General features: G+C 42.9%; 1 protein-coding gene across 1 annotated transcript in view; it reads left to right on the plus strand.

The window, feature by feature from the left end:
* The window catches only part of POLA1 (DNA polymerase alpha 1, catalytic subunit), a 3,104,727-nt gene that overhangs the window by 1,655,093 nt on the left and 1,421,634 nt on the right, over window positions 1–28,000 (plus strand). Inside the window, exon 28 of the mRNA XM_044072304.1 lies at window positions 4,226–4,318. Coding sequence (XP_043928239.1) covers window positions 4,226–4,318 — 93 coding nt within the window. The remainder of the gene's footprint in view (window positions 1–4,225; window positions 4,319–28,000) is intronic.

Raw genomic sequence — 28,000 nt, forward strand, 5'->3', positions numbered from 1 at the left:
AAGAGAGTCACTCTTACAGTTGACGCTGTGTTTTTAAGCGTCAGTCTGTTGTCTAAAACATCAACATCATAAACTGAGGATATTAGTTCTAGTCTGTTTTCCCTTATATTATTAAAGGGGAAGTCGCGCTGTGTGAATGGCCTACAAAGTAACAGATAACCAGCTAAGCACAGTACTGTTGAGGCTACATGAATCTTGGGCACTTGAGTATGACACCACAGTCAGCAATGTCAAAGGCCATCAGCAAACACAGATGCCCGAGGTCAAATGTAATCTTTAGCCACAGGGAGGTCACTGATAAATGGATTTAAAGCCTGACTGACAGGGCTGTTTTAAGTAGTGAAATGTTACACAGGAATCCATCTCTGAGTAAACAACTTTCTTAGTAACCTTGTACCAAATTGCAAATGTAGAGAGACTGTGGTAATTCTGTGGGAAATTTGAATCCAGCTCTTGTACTCACTTTCCTCACTTATCTAGAGGAAAATAGTTTGTTATTCAGGCATGTCCAAGGGTCAGCTCCCAGTGCTCTCTCCTGTCAATCTGATGAATCTGGGCATCTTGGGGCAATGTAGAAATTGCCTCATGTACACAGACAACCATCTCCTCCTACCCCTCAACATACAACCTGTGAGAGATGCACTTATCTAGCCAAACTGGAGGTAAAGCTCTCTCCAACCAAGACTAAACCTGACAGTCAAGAGGAGAATGTAAACACTTGCACCACTCCACACTCATCACATAGTCTCACTAAATCTACACCACCAAAATCCACACACAGAAACACAAAAACATTTGCGGAGGCTCTCAATAATCTGCTCAAGCAACAGAGACCTCCAAAGCAGAAATGCAAGCAACCTCCACCCCCCAACAAAACCCAAATGGCACATAGCCCGCAGATTCAGTGTGCCACTCAACCACAGCCAATAAGGCAAAACAACATACCCAACACACTAGTCATAGGTGACTCTATAGTCAGACACACTGATGTCCCACTCACCAGGCTAAACAAGGAGAAGGTTACTGTCAGCTGCCTGTCGGGTGCCAGGATCCGCCACATAACCCACGCACTCAGGTTACTCCACAACAAGTACAAATATGACTTTGTCATTGTCCATGTTGGTGTGAATGACCTGAGACGTACCTCCCTGGACTACATGAAAAGAGACATGGAAGAGCTCTCCAATCTTGTAGCCCAGGCAGGTATGACCCTAGCCCTGAGTAGCATTCTGCCATCACCCAGAATGATGCTGCAGTGCAAGAACAAAATGATTGACTTCAACAATTGGCTAAGCTTCTGGTGTCATTCTAAAGGGATCCAGTATCTGTCTGCCTGGGATGATATGGTTGACAGACCACGATGCTTTGCCAGAGATGGCCTGCACATGTCACCCCTGGGATTCCGGATACTGGCTAAGGTTCTTGCCGCCCCTATAGTGCCTTTTTTAGGCAAGGTTCAAATGACAAATTCACCACCATAACAGGATCAGGCTAGCAGAAACCTGAGTGTGATGCTACTCAGTGCTAGAAGTCTAAATCTCAAAATGCACTCACTCGAGGCACTCCTTAAAATGGAGAACATCGATAACTGTGCAGTGACTGAGACCTGGTTCAAGGCTTCAGAGAGCACCCTTGCACTACCAGGCTATAACTCATACCACACTTTTCGGCCATGTAACCTGGGCCGGAACATCAAAAGCGGAGGTGTGTCCATATTCATTAAGGATATCCACACTTCCAGGCTAGTTGCTCAGCATAATGCAGCCGAGGTTATCCAAGTGTAATTAACTCTGGGCAAAACTGCATTCCAAATTGTAGCTTGCTACAGATCCCCACCATGCCCCAGGATTCCCATTCTTTTCTTGATGTACTGGAAAATATTAGGTTTCAACCAAACACCCTAATAATGGGTGATTTCAAGTACCCCACCATTAACTGGAAAACTATTCATGTACCAACTCCTTCGCTCAACGCTTTCTGGAATTCATAAACTCCAATGCCCTGGATCAACTTTTTCACACCCCCACCAGGGGCAACAATATCGTAGATCTAGTCATTACCAACATGAGTGACCAGTGTTCTACATCTGAAGTCAATGCCTCATTGGTCCGATCCGACCATAAGCTAATTACCCTAGATATCCGCATCCTGCCCCCACCCCCCATTAAGGAAACCATGGTAAAATATTTCTCCAAAGCCAACTTCATGCTTCTTAAGACTGAAGTGGTGAACTTCATGACACCCATGCAGCTGGACAATACAGTTACGACTACTGAATCCTACACAATTGCACTTTATAAGCACTTACACGAGTGCATGGATTGTGCTATCCCAAACAGAACCAAGACGCTATCCTCCAAAAAAAGGAAGCCAATCTGGTGGTCCCCTGCCATAAACAAGCTGTACAACAGAAGAAACTGTTGCAAAAGAGAGTAAAATCCCATGAGTGGAAGAGCTCCCTGGTCAGCCTCTGTAAGAAGCTGCGATCCCTGATAAAATCCTCCAAAGCTAGTCATGAAAACAGAATTGCCACTGATTCTAAAGACAAACAAAGCATTCTATAGCTATGTCAAGAATCTCAATGGCAACACTCAGATCTGCTCTGAGTTACAGCACAATGGAACTAAATATACAGACCCAACTGATATTGCCAACATCCTGGCAGGTTCAGTGCTAACTTTACCCCCCTCTCACCCCATAAAGAGCCCATCTCTATACCGGAAGAATGCAGAGTTCCTGTAATCATGGCTGCACAGGTAAAAAAACGCACTCTCCAAAGCCAAGAACACAGCATCCATGAAACTAGACAACATCCCAGGCTGCATTCTACACGAACTACAGAATGAACTGGCACCCCACCTAAGTACCATGTTCAATCATAGCCTCACCTCAGGCTTTATGCCTGCTGAATGGCGCACAGCGATGGTTATCCCACTCCACAAGGGGGGGCCATCACGGTCCCTGGGAACTACCGCCCCATTAGCCTGACGAGCCTGGTCGGCAAGGCAATGGAACGTATCATCATGGAAATTATAAACAAAGACATTGGTAATCTCCAAACTCTGGACCACACCCAGTGTCGGTTTGCAAAATGCAGATCATGTCTCCTAAACCTCATAGACTTCTTTGAAGCAGTCACCAAAGCCGTAGACAGGGGTAAGGTGGTTCACACAGCCTATCTAGATCTTGCCAAGGCTTTCGACTCCATCCCCCACTCTGGAATTATAGATAAACTCACTAAACTAGGTATAAATCCCTGTGTCACAAGATGGGTTGCCCAACTGGCTCACTGACAGAACCCACACTGTGAAAGTAGCAGACTCCAAATCTGACTTCTCACACATCATCAGAGGTTCTAGGCTTAAAGCAAGACTGGGGAGAGAGAGTGTAGTCATAACTTGTATGTATTCAATTAAACTGCTCAGAGTCTCCCCAAGAAAGCTTCACTTACACTTTGCAGATCTCATTGTATGGTCACAAATATCTCCATAAGTCCAGATTTTGTTAAAACATGAAACAAAAATGACCAATTTTTCCTTATCAGAAACGTTTTTCACATCCATGCAAAGAATCGGGAGAACAGTGATAATATTCTGGTGGATCTGCTGAATAAATAGAATGGCATTGTTCAGATTATCCTGGGTGTATCACTAAGGAGCAAGCCAACAGTGATTCCCTGTGTACCATCTCCAACAAACATTGGCAGTGTGTTGGCCTGGAGAGAGATTCTTGTTGCTGAGAGCCATCACTGATCCTTATGATATCTGCTATGGGTCCCTGCAGTAGTTATGTATGACCACCACAAGGGGCTTCCCATATGAACCCAGCAGTGGTCTCCCCTGTCTGATTTCCTCCATCATCTGAATTAGTTAAGGCAAATCATCTGGGATCAAGGTACAGTTCCAAGGGGAACCTATTGGTCTCCACAGCCTTATTCAGCCATGGCTTAATTCCCCAGTAGCCACCCATCCCTGTAGTAATTAAGATGATCAGGACTCACCTTTCTACTCTAGATAGGGCAGCTCTGGAGCCCCCATGATGATAATGGTTTTCACCATGCATAGCAGAATATTTATGAAACTTGCAGTGCTTGCTTAATTACATTTTATTTTCGTGATTTACAATTAATTGTACAGAACGATTAATGGTATAAGTAATAATTACTGTACAAACAATGAAGCTAGTGGTTTTGACAAGCTGTCTTTCATATTTTTTTTCAATTCAGATGAATCTGGAAGTTATTTATGGAGACACAGATTCTATCATGATAAATACCAACAGTACTAACTTAGAGGAAGTCTTCAAACTGGGAAACAAGGTATGTTGGAAAATTGACTTTGGTAGTGTTTAATCCTCCTTTTGCTTGTTCTCTACCTTAATGCAGTATAATATTGGTTTCTTAACTCACTTACATTCTTCACTGGAAAACTGTTGCATTTGAAGGATTCATGACTGTTGTATGGAGACTAGTTTTGTCTTTTCCCCCTACTTCACATTTTTGCAACTGTATGATTTTGCTGTCAGATTTTCCGAGACGTTTTCCTGGTTTTGATTAGTGCCTGCTGTATCTCTGGGTGCTCACATAGATGTATCTATGATTTCTGCACACAGTTCACATGGTGGTGTCATACTCATAAGATTTGTTCTCATTTTGTAGCTGTTGTTTTAAGATAAAAGATACTACTACTAGCATCTGTAATGTGCCGTGTTTACTTTTGTCCAAAACATCAGGTCCTGGATCTTGAGAGATACTACAAAAGACTTCAGAAGCCTGTCTTGCTCTCAAGACCAAGACAGCCTATGTCAAACTGTTGAAATTTGTTTGCCTTATCCTCACCTAAACACTTCCCAATTGAAACTGTTCACTGTTAGTCCATTCCACTTTCAAGAAAATGTGACTCGCACATTAAAATATTGCCTTACTTTTCATCATATTACCATCAAAACACAAAAAAATGTAGGTACTACAAGTTTACATTAGTGCACTCCCTGCATTTAGTGGAGTACTGTGAGTATAGCCTTCCTGTGCCCTCCTGGAATATGATTTCTTTACATCATGTGCACCTGCATTGAGGTGTATCTGTGAATGGCATGCCTACTCCTAGTTTGAGGAAAGATTGCCTTAGGGATTCTAGTTTTTTCTTGCATCTTGCACAGATGTTAGTGTTGTGTCTCTTAACATGCATAATTAGAAATTACCTACATTTGATGTCTAAAGAGCATGAAACTTCTCATCTGCCTGTGGCAACCAGGTCACAAGTAACTACACGTGTTACTTTTTTTTTGCCCTAGACCACGGTATGACTTCTCTGTCTGCTCCAGTTATCAAAATTTCACATCTACAACTCATTGGCATTGAAGCGAAATAGCTGATCCCTTAATCTGTGCTCACCAGATGGCAGCATTGAGGAGGACCTTTCTGTTGAGCTCTTAGGATGGATTGTTTGGTATCAACAGTCAGAAGCATAAAACTGTGGACTACATGATGCGGAAAGAGAAAGGCCCTGACTGATGTAAGTGCTAGAAAAACTAGTTTGGGGGGGGGGGGTAGGAGTGAGCAGCCAGCATTGGCTTGCCATTCTGAGGAGGGAAAGGCTTGGCTGCATAACCAGCAGTTGGTGACTCCTAGCAGACACCAGAATGTCACAAGCTGAGGATCAGTGTGAAAGAACACCTGACAGAAAATGTTACCATTGTAGCTGAGTTGATATGTTTGTGTAGAAGCATTGCCATTAAAGGTTCAGCACTGTCCTTGCTTAGATGGAATATGCTACAAACAGCCATTGGAGCAACCGGCCATATGGACTATGAAAGTGTTATGACCCTAAGGAGAGGGGCGCTGGTGTTCAGAATACTTTAAAAAGGCAGAAAGGAGAAAATCTTCTTCTCTTAAATCTAGAAGGACTGTTTTCACTGTTGCTGCTGCTGTAAGCTTCACAAGGCATAGCAGAAGGTCAGCATGTCTTCATCATGATAAAACTTAAAAAAAAAAAAAAAAAAAAAAAAAAATTCTGTGCTGCCTCTAGTCCTTGGCCATGTTCAGTGTTATCTCAGTAAAAGAAGTGTGCTGCAGTAGAAGCAACAAATACTTTGGTGGGTTCTCTTATAGTTGGATTTTCTTTTGGTACTCATTTCCTCTCACCTCAAAAACAGTCTAGATGACTGGCTACTGTAAACTATCCTCATGCATGGCGCTCACTTGGGTTTGTGTCCCAAGTTGTGGCTAAAATGGTCTGGGAACTGGTTCAGTTGCTCATTTAGCAAGATGCTCCAAAAAAAAAAAAAAAACACTTTGCCCACTTTTTGTGACAGAAGTTGAAAACGTAGCAACATATTCCCTTCAGGGGAATTATTGCTGGTCTTGCCCTGGCTAGCTAATGACCAAGAGTATATGTGGCTTCCTCATTCTCCATCTTTTTTGCTGTTTTGAATGTTGCAGATTTCCTATTGTGGTAGAGGAAATTCCTACAACATAACATATTTTTTCTCCTCATGTTATTTAGTTTTCTGAAGTGACTCTTTTTTTTTTTTTTTTTTTAATACACTTTAAGCTATCCCATCTGTCCATTTCATTAGAATGGGCTGGTCTGCTGCTAGGTGCCAGTATGCTAAACAGCCGTCTTCAATCAGCTCAAGCTTCACCCATGATGCAGTACCACTCCCTTTCTCCTCAGATATCATTTGTTGCCATAACATTGACAATGATCTTTCTCAGCTTACAGATAGTTGATCTAATTTTTACCTAGTTCAATGATAGGTTTTCTTGCCTTCAGCCGGTTTGTTTTATTTTAGGCTATTATTGTATTCTTATTTCTAGTTGGTTGTTCATCAGTATCTCTTAGTAATTTGGCCAGCTTTGCTTACACTTCTTCTGGCTTAGGCTGTAAAGTGTTTAGTGCATTGTAATTATCCAGATATGGTTTATTGGTGCTGTTGGTTCCTTTGCATGTTGCCAAACATGGAAAAGACCTCTAGGTTTAAAAAAAAATGGGCCACTTGGTGGCACACGATCTCTACCCATGACATCCATGGTTTGAGTGGTATACGTTGTGGCAGATCACTTAAACAAGCAAGTGCCTAAACATGCTTCTATTAAAGGCCTTCTTTCCCAGGAAAGGTCATGTAAGAATGATAGAAAAAGGAGGGGAAAAGGTCTGAAACTATGTCTGGAAGTATTCCATCTCAAAACTTCCACATAACTGAACTGCAGCCGACAATGCCCACTGCAACTGAAAACTTCAACACCAGATCAGCCTTGTGTGGACCCCATTTCAGGATTCATCTTTTTCCATCTTTGTCGCTGCTATCTAAAGATTATCTTTCCTCTTAGGAGGTTGTCATCATTCAAGATCCTTTTCAGAGGATAAGAGCAGACAGCTTCTCTTGGAAAAAGGAAATGTCTAGGTATATGGATGCTAAAGACCAGCTTTTCCTGCCTTATCATCCAGGTTGGTAAGGTCCGTCAGGAATAGTATAATTTTGAGTGCATGATGAGGGAATTTCTTAAAGCTTAGATTTAGATGTTGTTCCATTCTTCTGTGTTTCTAGGGCAGACAAGTCAGAAACACCAGTCATCAATCACACAACTGTTTTGGCACCAGGAGTTTCTAAACCAACTGTGATCTCAGTGCAGTCTTCCCTTGATACCAAGAGGGATTGTCCCCTTGGTTCCCACCACTTTTGTTCCATCACTTTGTCAACCCCATCAGGGTCAAGAGACTAGGCCCTACGGAGTTGATGCTAAGATATTTTATTTATTTATTTGCTGTTGGTTAACCAGGATAGTCCACTGGGCCAAGTGAACCCTTTTTCAGTGGAGTCCTGGGGAGAAAAGCTCCTTCAAAAATTACATGTTACAGAGATTTACATTATATAACATACAAGACATGACATAAGGTATAGAGGTTACAATGAGTAAAGTTAATAACAAAAATTTTTTTTTTTTTTTTTTTTTACAGAAGGCATTCAGGATGACAGATGATATTAAGAAATTGATTATGAGCAGAGTAGAGAAGGTGAGGGGTAGTAAGAATACAGGAAGTGGAAAATGCTTATGTGGGGTGGGAGCAGGAGCATTCCCATGTGGATGTTAGGTAGGAGTGAAGTGATTTTTTAAAGGTTGGAAGGCTAGTGATGGTGCGAATGGAGGGAGGGAGAGAGTTCCATAGTCGAGCTAGGGTAAAAGAGAGGAGGTTATGTCCAGGGGGACGAAGGGGTCTGTAGACTTCTATTAGGTTTTGATTAGTGGATCTGAGAAGTCTTTGAGTCAGGTGAATTTTAAAGGTAGTGGATAGGGAGGGACAGAGGGATGTTAAAGTGAGGTTGTGTGCATATGTGAGCTGAGTGTAGGAGAGGTAGTTGGGAAGTTCGAGCCAATTTAGTTTATGGAGTGGTGCACAGTGATGTGTTGAAGCTTTGTTACTAGTGGCAAATTTGGCTATTTTATTGTAACAGGCAGATAGTTTAGTTTTAAGAGATGATTGTAGATTAGTTAAAAGAGGGGCACCATATAGGAGAGAGGGTAAGAAAAATGTGGTAGAGAGAATGAGTTTGGTAGCTGATGAGAGGAATCGTTTGTGTCTATAGAGCAGGCCAAGTTTTTGGTGTGTTTTTTTAATGTTTATTAGTAGGTGGGGTTTGAATTTAAGTTTATCATCGATTTGAACTCCTAGAAGTTTGGTTTCAGATACCAGTTCAAGTGGAGTATTATTTTGACTGATGCTGGAGAATAGTTGTCTATCAGATGTGTTGGTTTTAGAGGGGGTAAATATCATTAGTTTTGATTTAGCTGCATTAAGTGCAAGATGGTTGTCTTTCATCCACTGTTCTGTGGTGGAGAATGCTTCTTAAGTGAGTTTTAGGAGGGTTGGAATGGAAGAGGCGGCACAGATGATTGTAGAATCATCTGAGTATTGGATGATGTTAGCATGGGGAATAGAGTGATAGTAATCGTTTACAAAGATGTTAGAGGAGGGGGCCTAATATGGAACCTTGTGGGACACCTGTGGGGGTGTTTAGGAAAGAGGAGGTGGCTTTTTTCCATTTGACAGCTTGTTGCCTGTTTGAGAGATAGCTGGTGAATCAAGTGAGAGTTGAAGGTGATAGGTTAAGCTTTGACAGTTTAGTGAGTAGTAGGTTATGGGAGATAGTGTCAAATGCCTTGGAGAGATCAAGTAGGATGGTAGATACAGTGAGACCAGAGTCTCTAGCTTTATTCACAGTTTCAAGGAATGAAAGGAGGGCTGTCATAGTGTTATGATTAGGGCGGAAGCCGTGTTGAGTAGAAGTTGTTGCCTAATAGATAGGGAAGGAGTTGTAGATGGATACATTTTTCTAGAATTTTTGAGATAGGAGAGAGGATGGCAATGGGCAGGAAGTTGGTAATGCTAGTATTATTTCCTCCTTTATGAAGGGGAATGATAAAGGCCTTTTTCCAGATTTGTGGAACATGACCTTCTTGGATAGAGCGGTTGATTAGGATGCTAATTGGGAGGGCGATGGCATCTGCAGATATGCTGAGGAAGTGTGAGGGGATGTTATCGGGGGCATTGGTGCATGGTTTTAGTTTCTGCAGTAGTTTTTTTATGGTGGAAGTAGGGATTGGTTTCAGTGAGAATGTAGTGGGTTGGGAGGTAGTAGGGTGATAAGAGTGGAGAAGAGGGGGGTGTAGGGGGGGACAGGTGGTAGTAGGAGGTGGATGGTTGCATGAGAAGGAAGAGGTTAGTTTGGAGATACAGTCAATGAAAAAGGAGTTAAATTCGGTGGCAAGTTCATTGTCTTTTACATTTGGGTTGGGATTTGGGTTTTCAGTTGTACCAGGTTTTAGGAGGGAGGTTATACCTTTCCAGAATTTTTGTGGGTCAGTTTTGTATTTACTTTGAAGAGAAGAGTAGTAGTTTTGACGGTCAGCTGAAATAAGCTTTTTTACTGCGTTGCGAAGAGTTTTGTACTCATTAAGGGTAGTGGGAGATTTGTGCTTGTGATAGCGTGTCCAGGCTTGATCTCTTAACTGCATGGTTGTTAGTGTGCTTTTAGTTAGCCAAGGGGTAGTTTTGTTTTTTATTCTTTTGGTTTTTAATGGAGCATGAATATCTAAAAGATTTAGGAAAGTAGTATTAAAGTGAGTGATTGCACTTTTGAGGGGAAGAGTTTTTAGGGAGTTCCAGTTAAGTGATTTTAAGGAGTTGGAGAAGGCTTCTGGGTTGAAGTTTTTTTTGGTATCTAAAAGTTATGTAATTATGGGTAGCTTGTGAGGGAGAAGGAAGGAGTGTAGCAAAGATGGGAAGGTGGTCGCTTAATGAATCAGGAAGAGTTCCACTATCAGGGTAGTAGTGGGGGTGAGAGACTAAGATCCAATCTATAATACTGCCAGTAGTGAAGTCTTTAGAGGACCTAGTAGTGGAGTTGATGAGTTGTGAGAAGTTATATAGGTTGTTGTTAATGGAGGGGGTATGGCATTGAGTGGAGGACCAATTGATGTTGGTATCTCCCATAATAATGATTTCATTAGATATATTGGTTGAGAACCAGGAGAGGATATCTTCAAGAGTAGAGATATTGTCTCCAAGGGGAATGTAGAGTGAGGCTATACATATATTTTTGTGTTTATTTAATTGAAGTTGGGATATTATTAATTCTGCATTGTTGAATTGAGGAATAGCTTTATTGTAGGGAGTAATGCATAGAGAGGATGAGTAGATTAGGGCTACTCCACCACCTTTTTTTTGGGTTCTGTCTGCCCTGATAATGGAGTAGTTAGGTGGTATTATCTCCACATCTTTTATATGAGGTTTTAACCAGGTTTCAGATATGCCTAAGACATCTGGTTTGTTATGGTGTAGCCAGGCTTAGAGGTTAGGTACTTTGTTTGCTAAACTTTGTGCGTTAAGGGATGCTAATTGAATGGATTTAGAGGTAGAGTGGGAGGTGTTTGGGCCTGGGTTAGGGTGAACATCTCCAGATAATAGTAGAGATGATAGAATCTGCTTTATGTAGTAGGGGCTTTTGGGTTTTCTTTTATAAGTGATTTGAGATGTCGGGGGAAGTTTTGGTAGGATGTGGGTTGAAGTTTTGTAAGGTGAGATAAGTTTGTAGAGAAAGCAGAGATTGTGTTTGATGGGATAAAGTGTAGGAGATATTGGTATGGCAAGTTGAGAGAGCTGGTTGTGTGGAAGAGTGGGGTGTGAGATAGGGTGTTAGGCTGGGTGAGGTAGTAGATAAAGGTTAGGTTCATAAAGAGAATTAGTTGAGTGGAGAAGAATATATATTTTGGAGACATGTTTTGTTTTCTTGAGAGTTCAATGGTTAGTATAGAGACAGAAGAGGGATGTGTGGTGTTTTGAATGAGAATGATGTTTGAATTGTGGTGGAGGGAAATAGGAAGAGGAAGAGGTGGGGTTAATTAGTAGGAGAGGAAGTGGGTGTGGTTATGAGGGTATAAGTTTAGATGTAGTGGGGGTGGGTGGGAATTGGGGGTAGGGGAGCAGAGTGAGCCCAAAGGGCGAACGGAGCGGGGAAGAACAGAACAGAAAGGAGAACCAGCAGCTGAAAAAGTATCCACCACTGCTGCAGAGATAGCAGGTAAGAAGGTATGGTTGATTGAGTATATAGGTAAGGATAAATGGATATCAGGAAAGGGACTAAAGAGTTACATGGTTTAGGAATGGGGTTCTGTTCAGGATAGAAGTACCCAGGGTATAGGCAGTGATAATACTGGCTCTATGAGCTACTTGGACAGCTTCATTGGAGAGGGGCCAAGTAAAGTAAAAGAAATGCTGCCTTTTGGTTGGCAGGTGCTGCCACCAGGCTGGAAGTGTGTGGAGGACACCTGACCTTTACTGAGGGAAATATCAAGGACTAAGTTGGTCTGAGGGGGGGGGTATTTTCATATGGTCTGCAGTAGGCTGCTGTATCGCTTGCAATGGAAGTTACTAAAAAAGAATACAAGAGTTATTAATTAGGTAGTTGCAAGGACTGTAGTTGGTGTAAGGCTACCTACATTCACAGTATTTACTTTAGGACTGTCTTCACAGTAAGCCGTTAGTCCAAAAATTGACCGGCTGCTCCAGGGAAATGTCAGAGGTATTAGCAGGAGGTATTCTTTAGGCTTTTGAGGTGGGAAGGGACCTCTAGAGGGAGCTTTATGGTGAGGATCTGTAAAGAGAGAGGAAATATGATCTAGGATTAGGCTCAAGTTGGTCTGTTCACCATCTCCCCTCTTCAACTTTTCACTTGTCTGTGCCAGTATCAGTTTCTGAACTTGGAGTGGTCGCAGAAGCAAGGTTGTACCAGATATGCCTCAACATCGATCTTGGTGCTGATGCTGGCTTCAATGCCAGTTGTCTACTCCATAAGTACTTTGGCATTCAAGGTAGTGGAAAGATTGACTTCACTGTCACTTGTACCAAGTCAGACATAACACCTCCTTTGGCTCTGTCTCAAGATATCTTGGCAGTCTGCTGCTTTCACATCTGACCATGAGCTCCATCATGACTGTGTATTGAAAAGCTTCAAATAGAGATGCCCTTTAGAATTGGATCATTCCTCATCCCCATCAGAAGACTCCCAGCCTGAGGTGCCAAAGAGGAGGAAGTGTAGGAGACACTTGGACTCCCCTGCAGAGTCTCTTAAACAAGATTCAGATCTTGAAGAGTAGAAGGGATTGCCACAATCCCCTTAAGAGATATCCCCAGTTTTGTGGAAATCCCAGAATTAATGCATTAAGGGGGTACTTGTTCCATTAAACACCTCCATCCCTTGATGATGAGATTTTGTTTGTAGCTTTTCACTCAGCCCCTTTTAATTCATGGGTTGCTCCCCCTGCTTGACATTGATTCAAATGATGGTTGGAAGTACATGATGTGAGCCCAAAGTGGCTGAGCCCATTCATTGAAAACCGAACTAAATACTACATCCCCTGAAACACCAAGTATTTTGGGGGACGTGACCTCTTGCCACATCATGGTCATAGCAGTGACCAAAAGACAGTCCTCTGAGAGCAGCGGTGCTGTTAGTTCTGCAGGTAAGGATTCCAGGGTTATGGACAGAATAAAGAAGTGAACTTTGTACATCAGGCACCTTGCCATTATACCCTTAAGTTACCTAAGGTATATAAACCGATTCTAGAGCTGCCTCTGTGAATAGACCTTTGGACATGCTGATGATCAGCTACACCTGATTTTCATAGAAGCTAGAGGCACTGATGTCAACTATGCTGAATGTCACAAACTTGTCTTTGACTTTTTTTCCATAGTGCACTAGATTGAGTGGCTATTGCTGTCAGAAGAGGTATCATCTTGAGAGACTATCTCTGGTGGTTTGTATGCTAGTTTGCAGAGAACTTTTAAGACATCCTTAACCCACACCATTTTTGGTGGGTCATCTCTCCCTCTCTCTCTCTTTTGGCCCTACTGTGAAGGTGAGACTGGAATGAAGTAATCAAGAGGGCAAAACTTTGTTTAATGTGGGAATTAAGTTCACAACCTCTAAAGGGTCTTTACATGCAACTTGTGGTGTAAACTGTCCTACAAACATCCCTGTGACCAATTTCAGGATAGGAATTCCCACAGAGATTGAAGGGAATTGCTCAACAGATGCTGCCTCAGAGGCAAGGGAGCTCTGCAAAACAGAATTCTGTGGTGTGGTCCCTCCACTGAAGACATATAGGGTCTTGCCCCAGCTGTCCCCTTCTGAAGGCATTCAGGGTCCTCTCTCCCTGCAACTTCCTGAGTGGATGACCTTCAAGCAAGAAATTAGTGAGAGGTGCTATCCAGAGGATACTGTATTCTCTTTTTCCAGTTTCAAGAATTATCCGTTACTTCCCTTCCAGATATCCAACCCAACTAAAGGTGACAAAAGAGGAAGTCTGAAACTTTCTATTAAAAAACAACAGTGAAGAGGTCTCATCAGACCAGAGAGGGCCTGGGGTTTATTCACTATTTTTTTGGGCTCTCAAGAAAAGAAGGAAGTTCAAGACAGCTCTGGATCTCAACAACTTAAACCAGTATGTTTATAAAAACACATTCCAGATGGTTACAGTGCAGGTCACCATCCTGTGTCTGCAGAGAGAGACTGGATGTGCTTTCAGGACCTCCAGGGTGCATACTTGAACATCAAAGTAACCAAAGAATCTAGGAGGTTCTTACTTTTGTAGGTTGAGAGCAGTCATTATCAGTTCAGATTTCTGCCTTTTGTTCTCACCACAGCCCACAGAGTGTTCACATAGTGCATGGCATTGTCTGCCTGTCACAAGAATCTGGAGAACCAGGATATTCCCATATCTGGACAACTGTCTGCTCATCTCTATGGCCAGTGTAATCTCTCATGTAATCAGGAGAATACCTTCCCTAATTTTGACTGTCCCTAGAGATCTACATCAAATTAGAAAAATGACATTTGGTGCCAACTAGGGCAGTTGTGTTCATAGGTTACTATATGGCTACTCTCCAAACAAAAGCAAAGCTTCTACAGGAACATTTTCCCCCATTCAGACCTCAATAAACCCATCACCTGAGGCTGTCACTACCTTCTGCTTTCCAAGCTTTCATGGCTTTGGGCTTGATGGTAGCAACAGTCTTCTAGTACCACATGCTAGATATCATAAGTAGATTCTTCAGTGAGCTCTTGAGTTTGATGGTCACGGATGGAGAACAATATGAACAAAACCTTGTAAATGACGCCTTTTATGCAAGAGACACCTCCAGTTGTAGTTGGACTCAAGCAGCCACTTGAGTCCTGCATTTAGTTTCCCATCTTTTTGGACCTTTGTAATTGCAGATGCCTCTACCATAGGGGGGAGGCATGTACAGTTACTGTGGTCCTGTAAAGAAGGGGAAACTAGCAATTGTAGATTCCTCTACCATAGGGTAGAGTTCGGGAAATATATTACATACAAGAGGTTGTCCAAACTACTGGTTTGGTAAATTCAAAAGGCCAGTTTACACATCTACATAGTGAAGATTAGTGATTCTAGTAGCATTATGGGCATTCCAGGACCACTGTTCCCAGGATGTAATATCCATATGCACAGTGGATACAGCTGTAGTATTGTATAGCAACAAGCAGAGACACCAGGTCATACTCCTTATGTATCTAGGCTATGAGTGTGGCAATGGACAATCTCAACAGACCACTATCTCAGCAAGCACATTCCTGACTGGCTCAACTTCTTGACAGAATCAGCAGAAAAGTCTTATTTCATTACTAGTGGTCCTCTGCCTTTAAGTAACATGTAACTTATTCTGTTTCTGGTTGATTCCTTGCTGTGACCTGTTTGCAACTCTCCTCCAATACGAAATCTAGTATTTATCCACAGTAAACCACAGGGAACACACCCTGTGTAACTCTTCTGTCCATCAGTGGCCATCCAGTCTACTTTATACCTTCCGTTCTACACTACTATCCAAATTCATCAAGAAACCAAAGCTGTTCAGAGCCTCACTTACCCTCATAGCACAATGTTGGCCTCATAGCTGTGTTTCCATTTTCTCTGGCCTCACCTAGAGCAGGCCACTCTTCTCCGAGATCTCTCCCTGGATCTCCTATCTCACCTGTTTTTCAAGCCTCACCCAGACATAATATTCATTTGACAAACAACTTGTTTTCTGTAATTCCATTAGTGGCCAGGGTCCCCAATTTTTTTCCAGTGTGGTCTAGATCCTTAAAACTTCCTAGAAATGTTCTGTGTGCAAATTGTACAGGAGTAAATGGTCAAAGTTCTTCCTTTGAGCCAACCAGAGAGGATAGACCCTCTTTTTAGTTCAAATCTATTCAGTTTTCTCCTTGTCTTTTTTTGATACAGGATCAAGCTTTTCAACTATTAAAAGACAATTCTGATATTATCCATGTCATTATTCCTCACAATAGGGTCTTGGATCTGACATCGGATCTGAAGCTGAAGCTCCTCCCTCTACCATAATCCCCTGCTGCCCTCTAACCCTCAGATCTCATTTGTCACGTTTTGCTATGGACGTGATCCCTGGCTCTCACTCAGATAAGTGCTTTTATTTTCATGTTTAGCTTAGTTTAAATTAGTTTAACTTGGTTTACCTTTAGTCTACTTAGTTTTAGTATTACTAGTTACCTCCCCTCCCTTAGATATCCTAATTTTTGGCAGGGTAATTTCCAGTTTGTCAGGCATTTGGTGCCCTTTTCTTTCTCATCTTAGACCTTCTTAGTGTTGGGTCTCTTTCTGTTATGTCTGAAAACCCCTTTGGGTTTAAAAAGTGCTCCTCATGCTGTCAGAAGATGTCCAATTCTGACTTGCATGAAGACTCCTTGTATTGTTTAGGGGCTCCTCACCTGGAGGTTGAATGTGACGTTTGTGTCCTATTCAATCCCAGGGTCTTAGCGGAGCTTCATAATAAGCTGCTGCTTAAAGGTTTGGTTCAAGGGGGTCCTTATGTTTCACCCTCCAAGGCTTCCCCTTCTGATCCAAAGCAGAAAGCCCTTCCCATCCCTTCGGTGGCTTCAAAAAAACTAAGCTGTTGGTTCCTAGATCCCTGGATCCGACTCCAGCCCGGGCCGTCTTGGATCCGAGATATTTGGATTCTTCTACCGGATCCAGGGCCTCCTTGAATCAGAGACCCTTGGATCCAGTGGGCAGACCAGCCTCTGATCCGATCAGTTTGTCTGATCCGATTGCTCCTGCCACTCTGCCTTCTTCAGTTCCAATAAGTTTGTCAGATCTAGCTATAGTTATTGAGGATACAGCCTCACATTGGTCCTGTAGGCATTTGTCAGTCAGCTTCTACATCTTGGAGGTGAACTCCGGATCACAGACCTAGATCCTCTGTGTCCAGGGTTGGGTCTCCAACCAAGTTTATTCACTCCTCCACATCATCTAGGAGCTTGTTACCTTCAGATGTGGACAGGTGGATGAGGAGCTTCCTCAAGGCCCAGATAGAGTGTGGGCTTTTGACTGCTGCAGCCCACCTGGCTAGGGGTGCCTCTCCAATCCCAACTGTCCATTCTCCTCTTCCAATCCAGGGGCTTTGGAATCTAGGGACCCAAATATCTGCAGTCAGATCGAGATGATGTCCAGTATTCCTGTTTTCTTGACCCCATCAGGGTGCCTAGCCTGCTCTGCTCCTATGTACTTTAGCCAGAGTGGGCCCTGTGCCAGCACGGTCAGCACTGGCTCCACGGGGACAGGGTCTGGTCTGGGCCTTTTCAGACCAATCTCTTCCCCTTTGGGCTTTAGCCCTTGTTAGCTGCAGACCAGTATCGTCCAGGGGCCGTGGTGCTGTGTCAGGGTCGGTTCTCCCATTCTCTGGGAATGGGGATGGCATCATTTCCAGTCCGTTGGCCTTCCGGGTGGTAGAGAGGACCTTCTCCAGGACTAGAGCGACATCTCCTGCCCCACCAGGTACACCCCTACCCCTCTCTACCTTTGGTGGTGAGACCTCCCATCTTGTCCAGGGTCAGCCCTCCCATACTAGCCTTCAGGGGGTTTCCTCTCCTCATGAGGTCCCTGTATCTTCCGAGTCCTCCCTGGAGCCCCTCCACGGAGGAAGCCCCTCGTAAGAAAAAGTGCAAGAGGAGGCACTTGGACTCTCCCATGGAGTCCCTCGCGAGGACACAGACCTCGATGAGGGAGACGGGTTCCCCAGATCTCTGCTCGGTGATGTCTCCTCTGGGGACCTCCTCGAGATCCTGAGGCAAAAGGGCGGATGGTCTTCCTAATCCCTGTCTTCGGAGGAGTCCATGCTTCTGAAGGCGTTCAGGATGGGCCCTTCTACTTCCTGGGTGTCTCCCCCCCCCCCCTCCAGCTGACGAGTTGATAGATCTTATCACCTGCAGGCCCTGGAAGGAATTGGACACTTTGGAACCAGTACCTAAACGAACCAACAAGTTCCTCAGCCCTCCCATGGACAGACCTTTTTGGAGCAAAGAAGTTTTGGTTGATACCATAGTGATTGCTGCTCCCACCAAACAGGAGCTGGCGGAGCAGAGCTACACAGTCCATCCCCTGAACAGGGAGTCTTGGGTGATTGACCGTTAAGGGAAGCATGTGTTTGCCTCAGCTACTTTTGGACTGAGGGCAATTAACTACCTGGCACACTTCACCTGCCTTCAAAGAGACTTGGTCAAAGAACTCACCACTTCCCTTACAGAGTTGATGTCCTCCTATTCTCATGTTGCAGTATTCATCACCTTTGGGTTAGCTTCCACCTTGCGACCCAAACGTCCAGCCAGTATACAAAAACTTTAGTCACTGCAAGGTATGTGGGACGTCTGACGGCCATAGGGAGCGTGGGCTATAAAAGTGATGTCTGCATGTACCTTCCTCAGAGCTTCTCTGCCGTCAATCGAACATCAACTAATCGTGCTGTTTCTGCCCTCTGGTTATGCGAATTAAGGTAAGTACCCCACTGGGGACTTTTTTTTTCTTCTTTATTTCGTCACTGCATCCCTGTCCAGGTTCATGTCATCCAGGAAAGTAAAGTGTAGTGAGATGTCAGACCCCCCCATAAGGACAGCCATGAACTGTGTGTTCTGCCTGGGGCCCAACCACGATCTCGTATCCTGCATCATTTGTCAGGCTTTTGTTTCAAAGACCCTTTGCAGCCATCTGCACATGCTTAATATCTGTTTAGAAAACCAAAGACTTAAGCATTTAGCTCTCACTATGGAAGGGCTGTGTGGTCAAACCGTCAAGCCTTTGAAAAAGAAGGCCAAAGTTACTAGGCCCGAGTCCATTGCTGCACCTCCTCCACCCAGCATTCCCCCTGTGGCTGACGTACACCTGGAGGAATGTATGGAATCAGCTGACACTGTATAGCAGGTATTGTTTCGGAGGCTGCAGAACCAAGGGCTGTAAGCATGTATGTGCAGGTTGGTTAGACGGGTACTGATGACCTCGGCTCTCTACGAATGTCCAGACTGGCCCTTCTACTGTTAGGGAATCACCTGAAGCTAGGCCCTCCTTAGACCCTATGCCCTCTAGGCTTGTTCCTTCCTTAAAAAGGAAGCAAAAAACTAAATCTGTATCTGGGAGTTCCAAGATGGTTGCTGGTCATTGAACACACACTCAGTGCTGCTGCCATCTCTTGGCAATGCTATCTATCAATTAGAGCCAACATTGAGCGACAAAAAAAAAAAGCAGCCTGCCTAATAATTAATATAAACTGCTCTAAAGGTATTATTTCTGGCAATCAGTAGCTAATAGCCGACTGAAAAGTTAGTACCTGAATAGAAAGCACCAGCCGCATGTTTCCTGGCCCTCCCAGTGGATCGAGACCTAAGTAAGAGAAGATTAAACAGTTTCAAACACCGTCTAATCAACCTAAACAAATGGTGGCACAAACAATTAAAACTAAACTGTCACTAATTGCCTCCCCTGAAAACAACACAACTTCAAAGCGACAGAAAGACACCACTAAGCTGGCCTTGACATCCAAAATGGAATCTGCATTTCATTTTCTATGGAGGATTTGAAAACAACCCACCAACCTCTTCAATCAGAAATTCAAAACTTTTCAGTTAAGCTTTTCGTCATTTGGAAACAACTTAGACCAAATAATAAAACAAATAGAACAAAATGAAGCAAAAATTATGGAAAATGAAGGTAAAATTGAAGTAATACAAAGAAGCATGAAAGCTAACAATTCCACGATATCTGAAATTCAACAGAAATTAATTGATCTTGTGGTTCAAAGTCAAAGAAATAATATACTTGTTTGTGCGGTTCTGGAGAAATTTGATCATACCCAACTGCATTCCATATTAAAAGAAATCCTCAACACTACTGGAAAACAAAATCTTTACCCAAGAAACCATCATAGAAAGAGCACATCGCTCCCTTCTCCAAACTCAAGACCCTGATACTCCACGACAAATTTATGCCCGAATATTAAACGTCTCCCATGTCTCTACTATTTTATCTGCTGCTAAACAGAAAAGAAACATTACTTGGTGAGGGCACTGAATCTCAATAATGCAAGACCTTCCGTTACCCATAAAACAACCGAGACAAGCTTTAACGGGCTATTGTCCTTGTTTAATAAGTAAAAAAAATCTGCTTTCAAATGAAATACCCTGCATTATTGTCCTTCCAATGCAGCGGTCACAAATATCAAGTCGCTAACACTGATGAGGCCAACTCAACATTTCTCAAAGCATTCAATGAAGTCCCTAACAAATAATAGACCAGTTTTGCTCTTTAAACCTTCAACACCAGCTTTCTGTAAGTATAAAATGTAAATGAATAACATTGCTACTAAGCACCTGGAGAAAAGAAAGAGCATTTATAGAATAAGTTAACTCCAGTTCTACGGTCATGGAATTTCAAAGACCCAGGAAGCTCTTAAAAAGCTTCTGCATCGACGGTATTATGTATCCCTTCCTGTACAGCTCATTTTGCATCAAAAAGAAGTGGAAGGCAATGGCAAGGGGAGATGATAATGCGAGGAAAGGAGGGAAAAGAGAGGAGAAAATGAATGGAAAATTGTAATTCCCCATGACGGCTGAACAGCAAGCAAAGCAACAAACCTTTACACATTATCTCCTTCAAAGACTAGAACGAGCAAAACAAAGGAATTTAACCTTCGGGGAACCAATACATGTATGTACTGTACCTTCCCAAGGGTGAAATCATGCATTACACCAAATATAATTGTATAAACTATTTTAAATCATAAATCTGTAAATTGTCATCGTTGGACTTGTAGACAGCTGTAAGAACTTTTTGTCATGATGCAGCTGTTTGGCAGGACCCGGATAGATACCCAAACCGTGACATAGCATTTACAGCTGATATCTAATTATACTCTGCGTAATAACATATCTCAAGATGACTGAAATGCTTACTTCTTTATAGGTTAACTGCCTTATTCTCAGTATACGAAGCTGTAACTAACAGGTTTAATAATCCTTTGTAATGTAAATTGACTGGGGTCGACAAAATACCCATTCTAATTGGTAGTAATTTATGTAAAACCTGTGGTTCACAAAGTAGCTTCTCCGCTAACTAGTTAGTCATAGGTTCATACTAGGCTATCTGCCCTAGGGCATTTATAAGCCTAGCCAGAATGTGTTTGGCTTTCGCCACCCATTTTAAATTAATTTTGCTATGCCCTTTTTTGAGGTTAGTATACTGTGCCTCTGTTTAACAGTGACACAGAAGTGATACCCGGGGTAAACCTACGATCTCCCATCCACTCATCAAGATTCCTCTTGAAGAGAGTCAATGAGGGACTCTGCCTAACCTGGACTGGGATTTTATTCCATAGTGAAGGGAGCCTCTGAGTGATGAATCTGTCCCTCCAGCATGTCCTATTTATTTCAGTGCTGAGGTTCAAGTCTCTCGAGCGTGTAGCTCGATGGGATTTGGATTTTTTGAGGTGCAGCATGTCCCTTAATTCCAGGTTGGACATGGCCTTATACGTCAGGCACAGGTCACCTCTGAGCAGGCGGTATGCCACTGAGTAGCGCTGGAGTTTCTTTAACCAGGCAGCATATGACATCTGTTTGAGCCCTTTGATCCTCTTGGTGAGGTACTTTTGGGGTCTTTCCAGTTGCTGCAGGTGTTTGGTAAGGTACATCCCAAAAGGGGCATTGTACTCGATTATGGGCCTGATGAGGGATGAGTAAAGAGGCACGATGACCTCCCCTAATCTAGATGTGAATCCCTTCATGATTAGGTGGGCTATATAAAATGTTTTTCTAACCACTTTGGCCACGTGGTTGTCAAATGAGAGATTGCTATCAACTTGGGTCCCCAGGTCCCTAATTACTTCTTCTGTACTTAATGGATTACCACCTATGTGGTAATTTGTGGGCACTTTGTTTTGCCAAAGGGATGACTATACACTTTTGGCGTTTAGCTTGAGGCCATGGCTCTGGCAGCAGTTGTCTGTTTCTATGAGGCCCTTTTGGAGGATGCTTGTGTCGGCTGGAGAGTCGATTATGGCGCCCAGTTTGCAGTCATCTGCGAACTTGGTCAGCCACAGTCCTTCCGTGTTGGCCTGTACCTCCGAGAAATATATACCAAACAAGAGAGATCCCAGGACTGAGCCTTGTGGGACGCCACTTGTAACTGGTTTGGAGTCTGACATGGCTCCAGCAATTCTAACCATATGGGTTCTGTCCTTGAGCCAGTTTGCAACCCATCTAGTGACATAGGGGTTTATATTTAAGCTGGTGAGCTTATCAATAATGCCCGAGTGGGGTATTGTATCGAAGGCTTTTGCGAGGTCCAGATAGGCTGTGTGGACCACCTTCCCTTCGTCAATGGCCTTGGTGACTGTATCAAAGAAGTCAACCAGGTTTAAGAGGCAGGATCTGCCCTTAACAAAGCCAAACTGGGTAGGATCCAGTGTCTGTAGGTCCCCAATATCTTTATTTATGAGGTCCATGATGATCCTTTCCATAGCTTTGCAGACCAAGCTAGTCAGGCTTATGGGGCGATAGTTTCCAGGGTCCGTTGAGGCACCACCTTTGTGGAGAGGGACCACTATTGCTGTACGCCACTCTTTGGGTACATATCCTGTAGTAAGGCTGAGATTGAACAGTAGTTTTATGTTTGGGTTTAGCTCTAATTGGAGTTCATGTAGGACGCAGCCTGGGACACCGTCTGGTCCCATTGATGCTGTGTTTTTTGCTTTGGAGAGGGCGGCTCCCACCTGAGCATCTGAGATGTCAGGGGCAGCACTCTGCTGGGATAGATATTTGCCCTTTTGGTGGGGAGGGGGTTTGCGCTGAACCTGTCAGCTAGGATGTTGGCAATGTCTGTGGGATCAGTGTATTTTTTGTCATTTTGGACTAATTCTGAGCATATCTGGGAATTCCCACCCAGGTTCCTAACATAACTAAAGAAAGCCTTGTGATTATCCTTAGTGTCCTGTGCAATTTTTCTCTCAAGCTGGCCTTTGACGATTTTATGAGTGCCCTTAGTTTTTGCTAATACTGATCAGAGATGCCTTCCCTTTTGGGATTTTGCTCTATCATGTAGTAGCTTCCTCCTTCTATTGTATAGTTTGTTTATGGCTGGGGTCCACCAGACAGGTCGCCTGCCTTTGGAGGATTGGGTCTTGGTTTTATTTGGGATTGCATGATCCATGCATTCCTGAAGGTGTTCATAGAATGCATTTATAAAGGATTCTCGGTCTGGGCCAGATTTTCCACAGGCCCAGGGGCTTTGAAGGATTCCACCTCGGTTTTGAGGAGTGTGAAATTTGCTTTAGAGAAGTTTTCACTGTGGTTTTCTGGGCAGGGGGTGGGGTCGGGATGTGAATATCCAGTGAGATCAGTTTATGGTCTGATCTTACCAGTGAGGGATACACTTCTGGTCTGGAGCATAGAGTCCCCATGTTGGTGATGATCAGGTCCAGTATGTTTTCCCCTCTTGTGGGAGTTGTAACAAGTTGTTCCATAGCATTTGAGTTTATGAATTCTAGGAACCTTTGGGCAAGGGTGTTGGAGCTAGAGTAATGATCCCAATCTCTGTTTGGGTAGTTGAAGTCGCCCAATATAATGGTGTTCGGAGAGACCTTCATATTTTCCAGTGTTCTCAGGAAGGCTGAGTGGGGTTCCTGGGTTTGGGAGGGTGGTCTGTAGCAGGCTATAAACTGGAAGGCAGTTTTACCCACTGTTAGTTGCACATGGATAGTCTCTAATGCTTCATGCTTTGCCACCAACCTGGAGGTGTGGGTATCTTTGATGAATATCGATACTCCCCCTTTTTTTGTGGTTCGGTCCAAGTTTTGGGGCCGAAAAGCATGGTATGAGGTATAACCTGGTAGTGCTGGGGTGCTCTCGGGAGTCCTGAACCAGGTTTCTGTTACTGCACAGATATCGATGTTCTCCATGCTAAGGAGAGTTTTGAGTGCGTGCATCTTGAGGTTTAGACTTCTAGCGTTGAGTAGCATTACTCTTAGTTTCTTATCCCTTGTGATACCTATGGAGGTGGGTTTGTCTTTTCAGCCTTGCCTAAAAAGGCACTATGGGGTAGCAAGAGCCTTTGCCAATATCCGAAAGCCCAGGGGTGACAGGTGCAAGCCGTCCCTAGCAAAGCATCGTGGCTTGTCGTGCATATCATCCTAAGCTGACAGGCATTGGATCCCCTTTGAATGACACCAATACTTAAGCCAATTGTTGAAACTGATCATCTTGTCTTCATATTGTGGCATCATTCTTGGTGAGGGTAAGATGCTGCTCAAGGTCAGGGTCATACCAGCCTGGGCTACATGCTCAGAGAGCTCCTCTGTCTCTTTTCATGTAGTCCAGGGAGGTACGTCTCAGGTCATTCACACCAGCATGGACAATGACTGAGTCATATTTGTACTTGCCTTGGAGTGACCTGAGTGCTTGTGTTATGTGGCTTATCTTAGCGCCAGACAGGCTGCTCACCGTGACCTTCTCCTTGTTCAGCCTGGTGAGCGGGACGTCAGTGTGCCTGACGATAGTCACCTATTACCAGTGTATCAGGTGTGTTGTTTAGCCTTAAGGGCTGTGACTGTTCGGCACACTGGCTTTGTGAGATGTGTTGCACGTGTTTTGTTTTGGGGTAGCGGTTGCTTGGGTGTCTGCTTTGGAGGTCTCTGCTGCTTAGGCAGATCTTTATTTAGAGCCTCCGAGTATGTTTTTGTGTGATTATGTGTTTGGTTTGCTGTCGTGGTAGGTCTATGTGAGACTGGAATTGTAGTGAGTGTGGTTTCCTCCTCCTCCTGACTAGTTATGCCAGTACTGAGTTGAGAGAGCTTAGCCTCCAGTTTGGCTATATGGTTGCATCTCTCACATGTGTTGGAATTTGTTGGGAGGAGGAGGGGGTTGTCTGTGTACATGAGGCAGTTGTAACATTGCCTCAAGATTCCCATATTCACCAGCTGGACCAGAGAGGAGATTGACAACTGACCTTTGGACATGCTAGAATAATATTGGGAATTCCTTTATAATTGAAAACAAGGGCCAATGGGGAGCGAGGGTGTAGTGCTTTTAATTTTTAGTGCTGACTTATAATTGCTTTAGTGAGCAAGTGCCAGGTAATAAGTGCAATGTGTTACAGGTAACTTAAATGCAAAAATGACAAACAGTAACTTTCTTTCAAGCGAAGCAAGGAAATAAGTACAGTAAGCAATGCAGATATCACTAGGGATCCACAGAAGCACTGAGAAGCCGCGCTTTAGTTGGAATTAGCGTTCCAGGGAAATAACAAGCATACAAACAAAGCTAGATTCAGCAGGCCTGGATCTAGTCTATGCTACAGCAAACAAGGTGTACCAATTTCAGTAAGATACGGTTCAAATATTCAGGCACTATAAACCTTTAACCAGAAATTCCTAGCTCAGAAGGGCAGAGTCCAGCCTCTCCTCCCACAAGAGTGCAGACCATGAACCTTCTTAATGTAAAATAACTGGCCTGAAGCCCAAGTGCTTAAATCAGAGCTAATACACTTTAAGAATAACAGACACTGAGCTCTCAATCAGCAGTTCCCAGCTTAGAAGGATGAAAGCTACCTGTCCTGCCACCACAGTGCATGCCACAAACCTTCCTAATGTAGAACAACTGGTCTGAAGCCCAAGTGCTTAATCCAAAAGACTTAGAATGATAGCTACACTTTAACCAAGTTACTACCAAGCAGTAATAAATACAACTGAATACTTTAAATAATGCCTGGATTAGTGCTCAAGTTATACAAACAAAGCTAGATTCAGCAGGCCTGGATCTAGTCTATGCTACAGCAAACAAGGTGTACCAATTTCAGTAAGAAGAAATTCAGATATGCATGCACTATAAGCCTTCAACCAGAAATTTCCAGCTCAGAAGGGCAGAGTCCAGCCTCTCCTCCCACAAGAGTGCAGACCACGAAACCCTCTTAATGTAAAATAACTGGCCTGAAAGCCCAAGTGCTTAAACCAGAAGTAATATACTTTTAGAATAACAGACACTGAGCCCTCAATCAGCAGTTCCCAACTTAGAAGGATGTAAGCTACCTGTTCTGCCACTACAGTGCAGACCACAAACCCTCTCAGTGTAAAACAACTGGTCTGAAGCCCAAGTGTTTAAACTAAAAGGCTTAGAATGAGTTACACCAAGCAGTAATAAATACAATTGAGAACGTTTAAGATGACACAAAAGCAAAATAAAGTAGGAAGAAACACAAGTACAGTAAAAGCAGATTTTTTTTTTTTTTTTTTTTTTTTTTTTTTTTTTTTTTTTTAGCAAAAGCAGTAGTAAATACAATTCTCATGCAGTGCAAGCTGGCACACTTGAATATGTAGCAATATTAGTCCACACACAGTTTGAAAAAATGTAATTAAATTAAAAAGGACTAAAAGCAAGTACAGAAAGGGTTTATTAGGTAGAATGCGGTAAAGAGATGTCCTGGGGGAGTGTCTTAGATCAAATCTACAGTGGGGCGGGCACTGCAAAAGCCACCAAATTTAAACTACAACCAAGAATAGGGAGGGGGGGTGCGGGAACAGTTTCAACACAGATGTAAGGAATGTGCAAATTATAAAAAAATATATATACTGTTTTCTATAGATTTGCAGAGCAGTAAGACACTGATATCAAGCAGACAATTTAGCTGTATAATACAGAATAACACAGAAAATATACTCAGCTCTATAAACTTGAAGATAGTTCTGTAAGGCTGTCTCAAACTAAGGTTTCAGTTTGAATACAGGTTGTTAATTAAAAGGAGAGACAGCACTAGCTAAATTATATCAGCTGAAAGACAAGGCAGGAAATGAGGGGGGGGGAACAGTTTCAACACAGATGTAAGGAATGTGCAAATTATAAAAAAATATATATACTGTTTTCTATAGATTTGCAGAGCAGTAAGAGACGGATATCAAGCAGACAATTTAGCTCTATAATACAGAATAACACAGAAAATATACTCAGCTCTATAAACTTGAAGATAGTTCTGTAAGGCTGTCTCTCAAACTAAGGTTCCAGTTTGAATACAGGTTGTTAATGATAAATATGCAATTTCAATGGTCTAATATACTTACTCATGGACAGCTTGATCTATTAGACCTCAGTAGTTCACCCATGTTTTTGTTGGATATGTGCCTCTAGATAGATGTGAACCCGGTCTGAAAATACTTAAAGTAGCCACTGTAGGCCAGATATGATGAGTAGTACACACAAGGCATGATTGGGCCATACTAGATTTGTGAGGGCATAACTTAAAAGGCCAAATGCTTATTCACTAAAAATATATGTAGCAGGACTATGCTGACAATGCTTTGAGTGCTTGAGTTATGATATGTACTTTGAAGACCTGACCAAGTAAGGTGTTATTCTCAGTAATGTCCGGGTCTGCTTTGATGGTGTACTTAAAATGATCTGGGTGTCAACATTGTTAAAAGCTGTTTGGTTGTATGGTGGATGGAGGGCAGTTTGTTAGGTGGGTATGAGGGCCGCATAATCCCGAGTATATGTTTTAATATTTGCTTCTCTATCTCCAAGAACATGAGCGATGAACAAGTTAGCAACATTAAGAGGAGAGCCCAAGCACTGTACAGGTTTATTCCAAATTTTCTGACAATGTGTAAAGTAGATAAGCCTCCTCTAATGTTCTACTGAGAAGCCCGTTTAAATAAATATCTTGCAACATAAAAGGAATTTCCACTAGTACTAAAGCTTAAGGCATTTTTTCCATGTTACACAAAATGGGAACCCATATTATGCAGAGACCAAAACATATAAAAAACAAATTTACCCAAATGCTGCTTTCACATTGAGGGTTGAAGCCATACTGATGCATCATCAGATGACACAGTAATACATAAAATAAAGATAGATGACTTAGGCAAACAGATAGAGGCCATCCTCTGATTCACATTCAGACTAGTGTATATAGTCAATCATTATGGACCTAATCAAGATGAACAAGTTTTGGGGGGTAAGGCTTCAGGAAGTACTTAATGAAGTATATAACAGCATTACTTAATGATTAATGAGGTGACTTGAATGTGATAGTTCACCTATACATGAATATGGTACTCTAGATGCATTAGCTTTCCTTTTGTGGTTTAAGAACTTAGTGGCA

This window comes from Protopterus annectens, chromosome 5.part0 (genome assembly GCF_019279795.1).
Source record: "Protopterus annectens isolate FY-2018-M chromosome 5.part0, PAN1.0, whole genome shotgun sequence".
Taxonomy (NCBI): Eukaryota; Metazoa; Chordata; order Ceratodontiformes; family Protopteridae; genus Protopterus; species Protopterus annectens.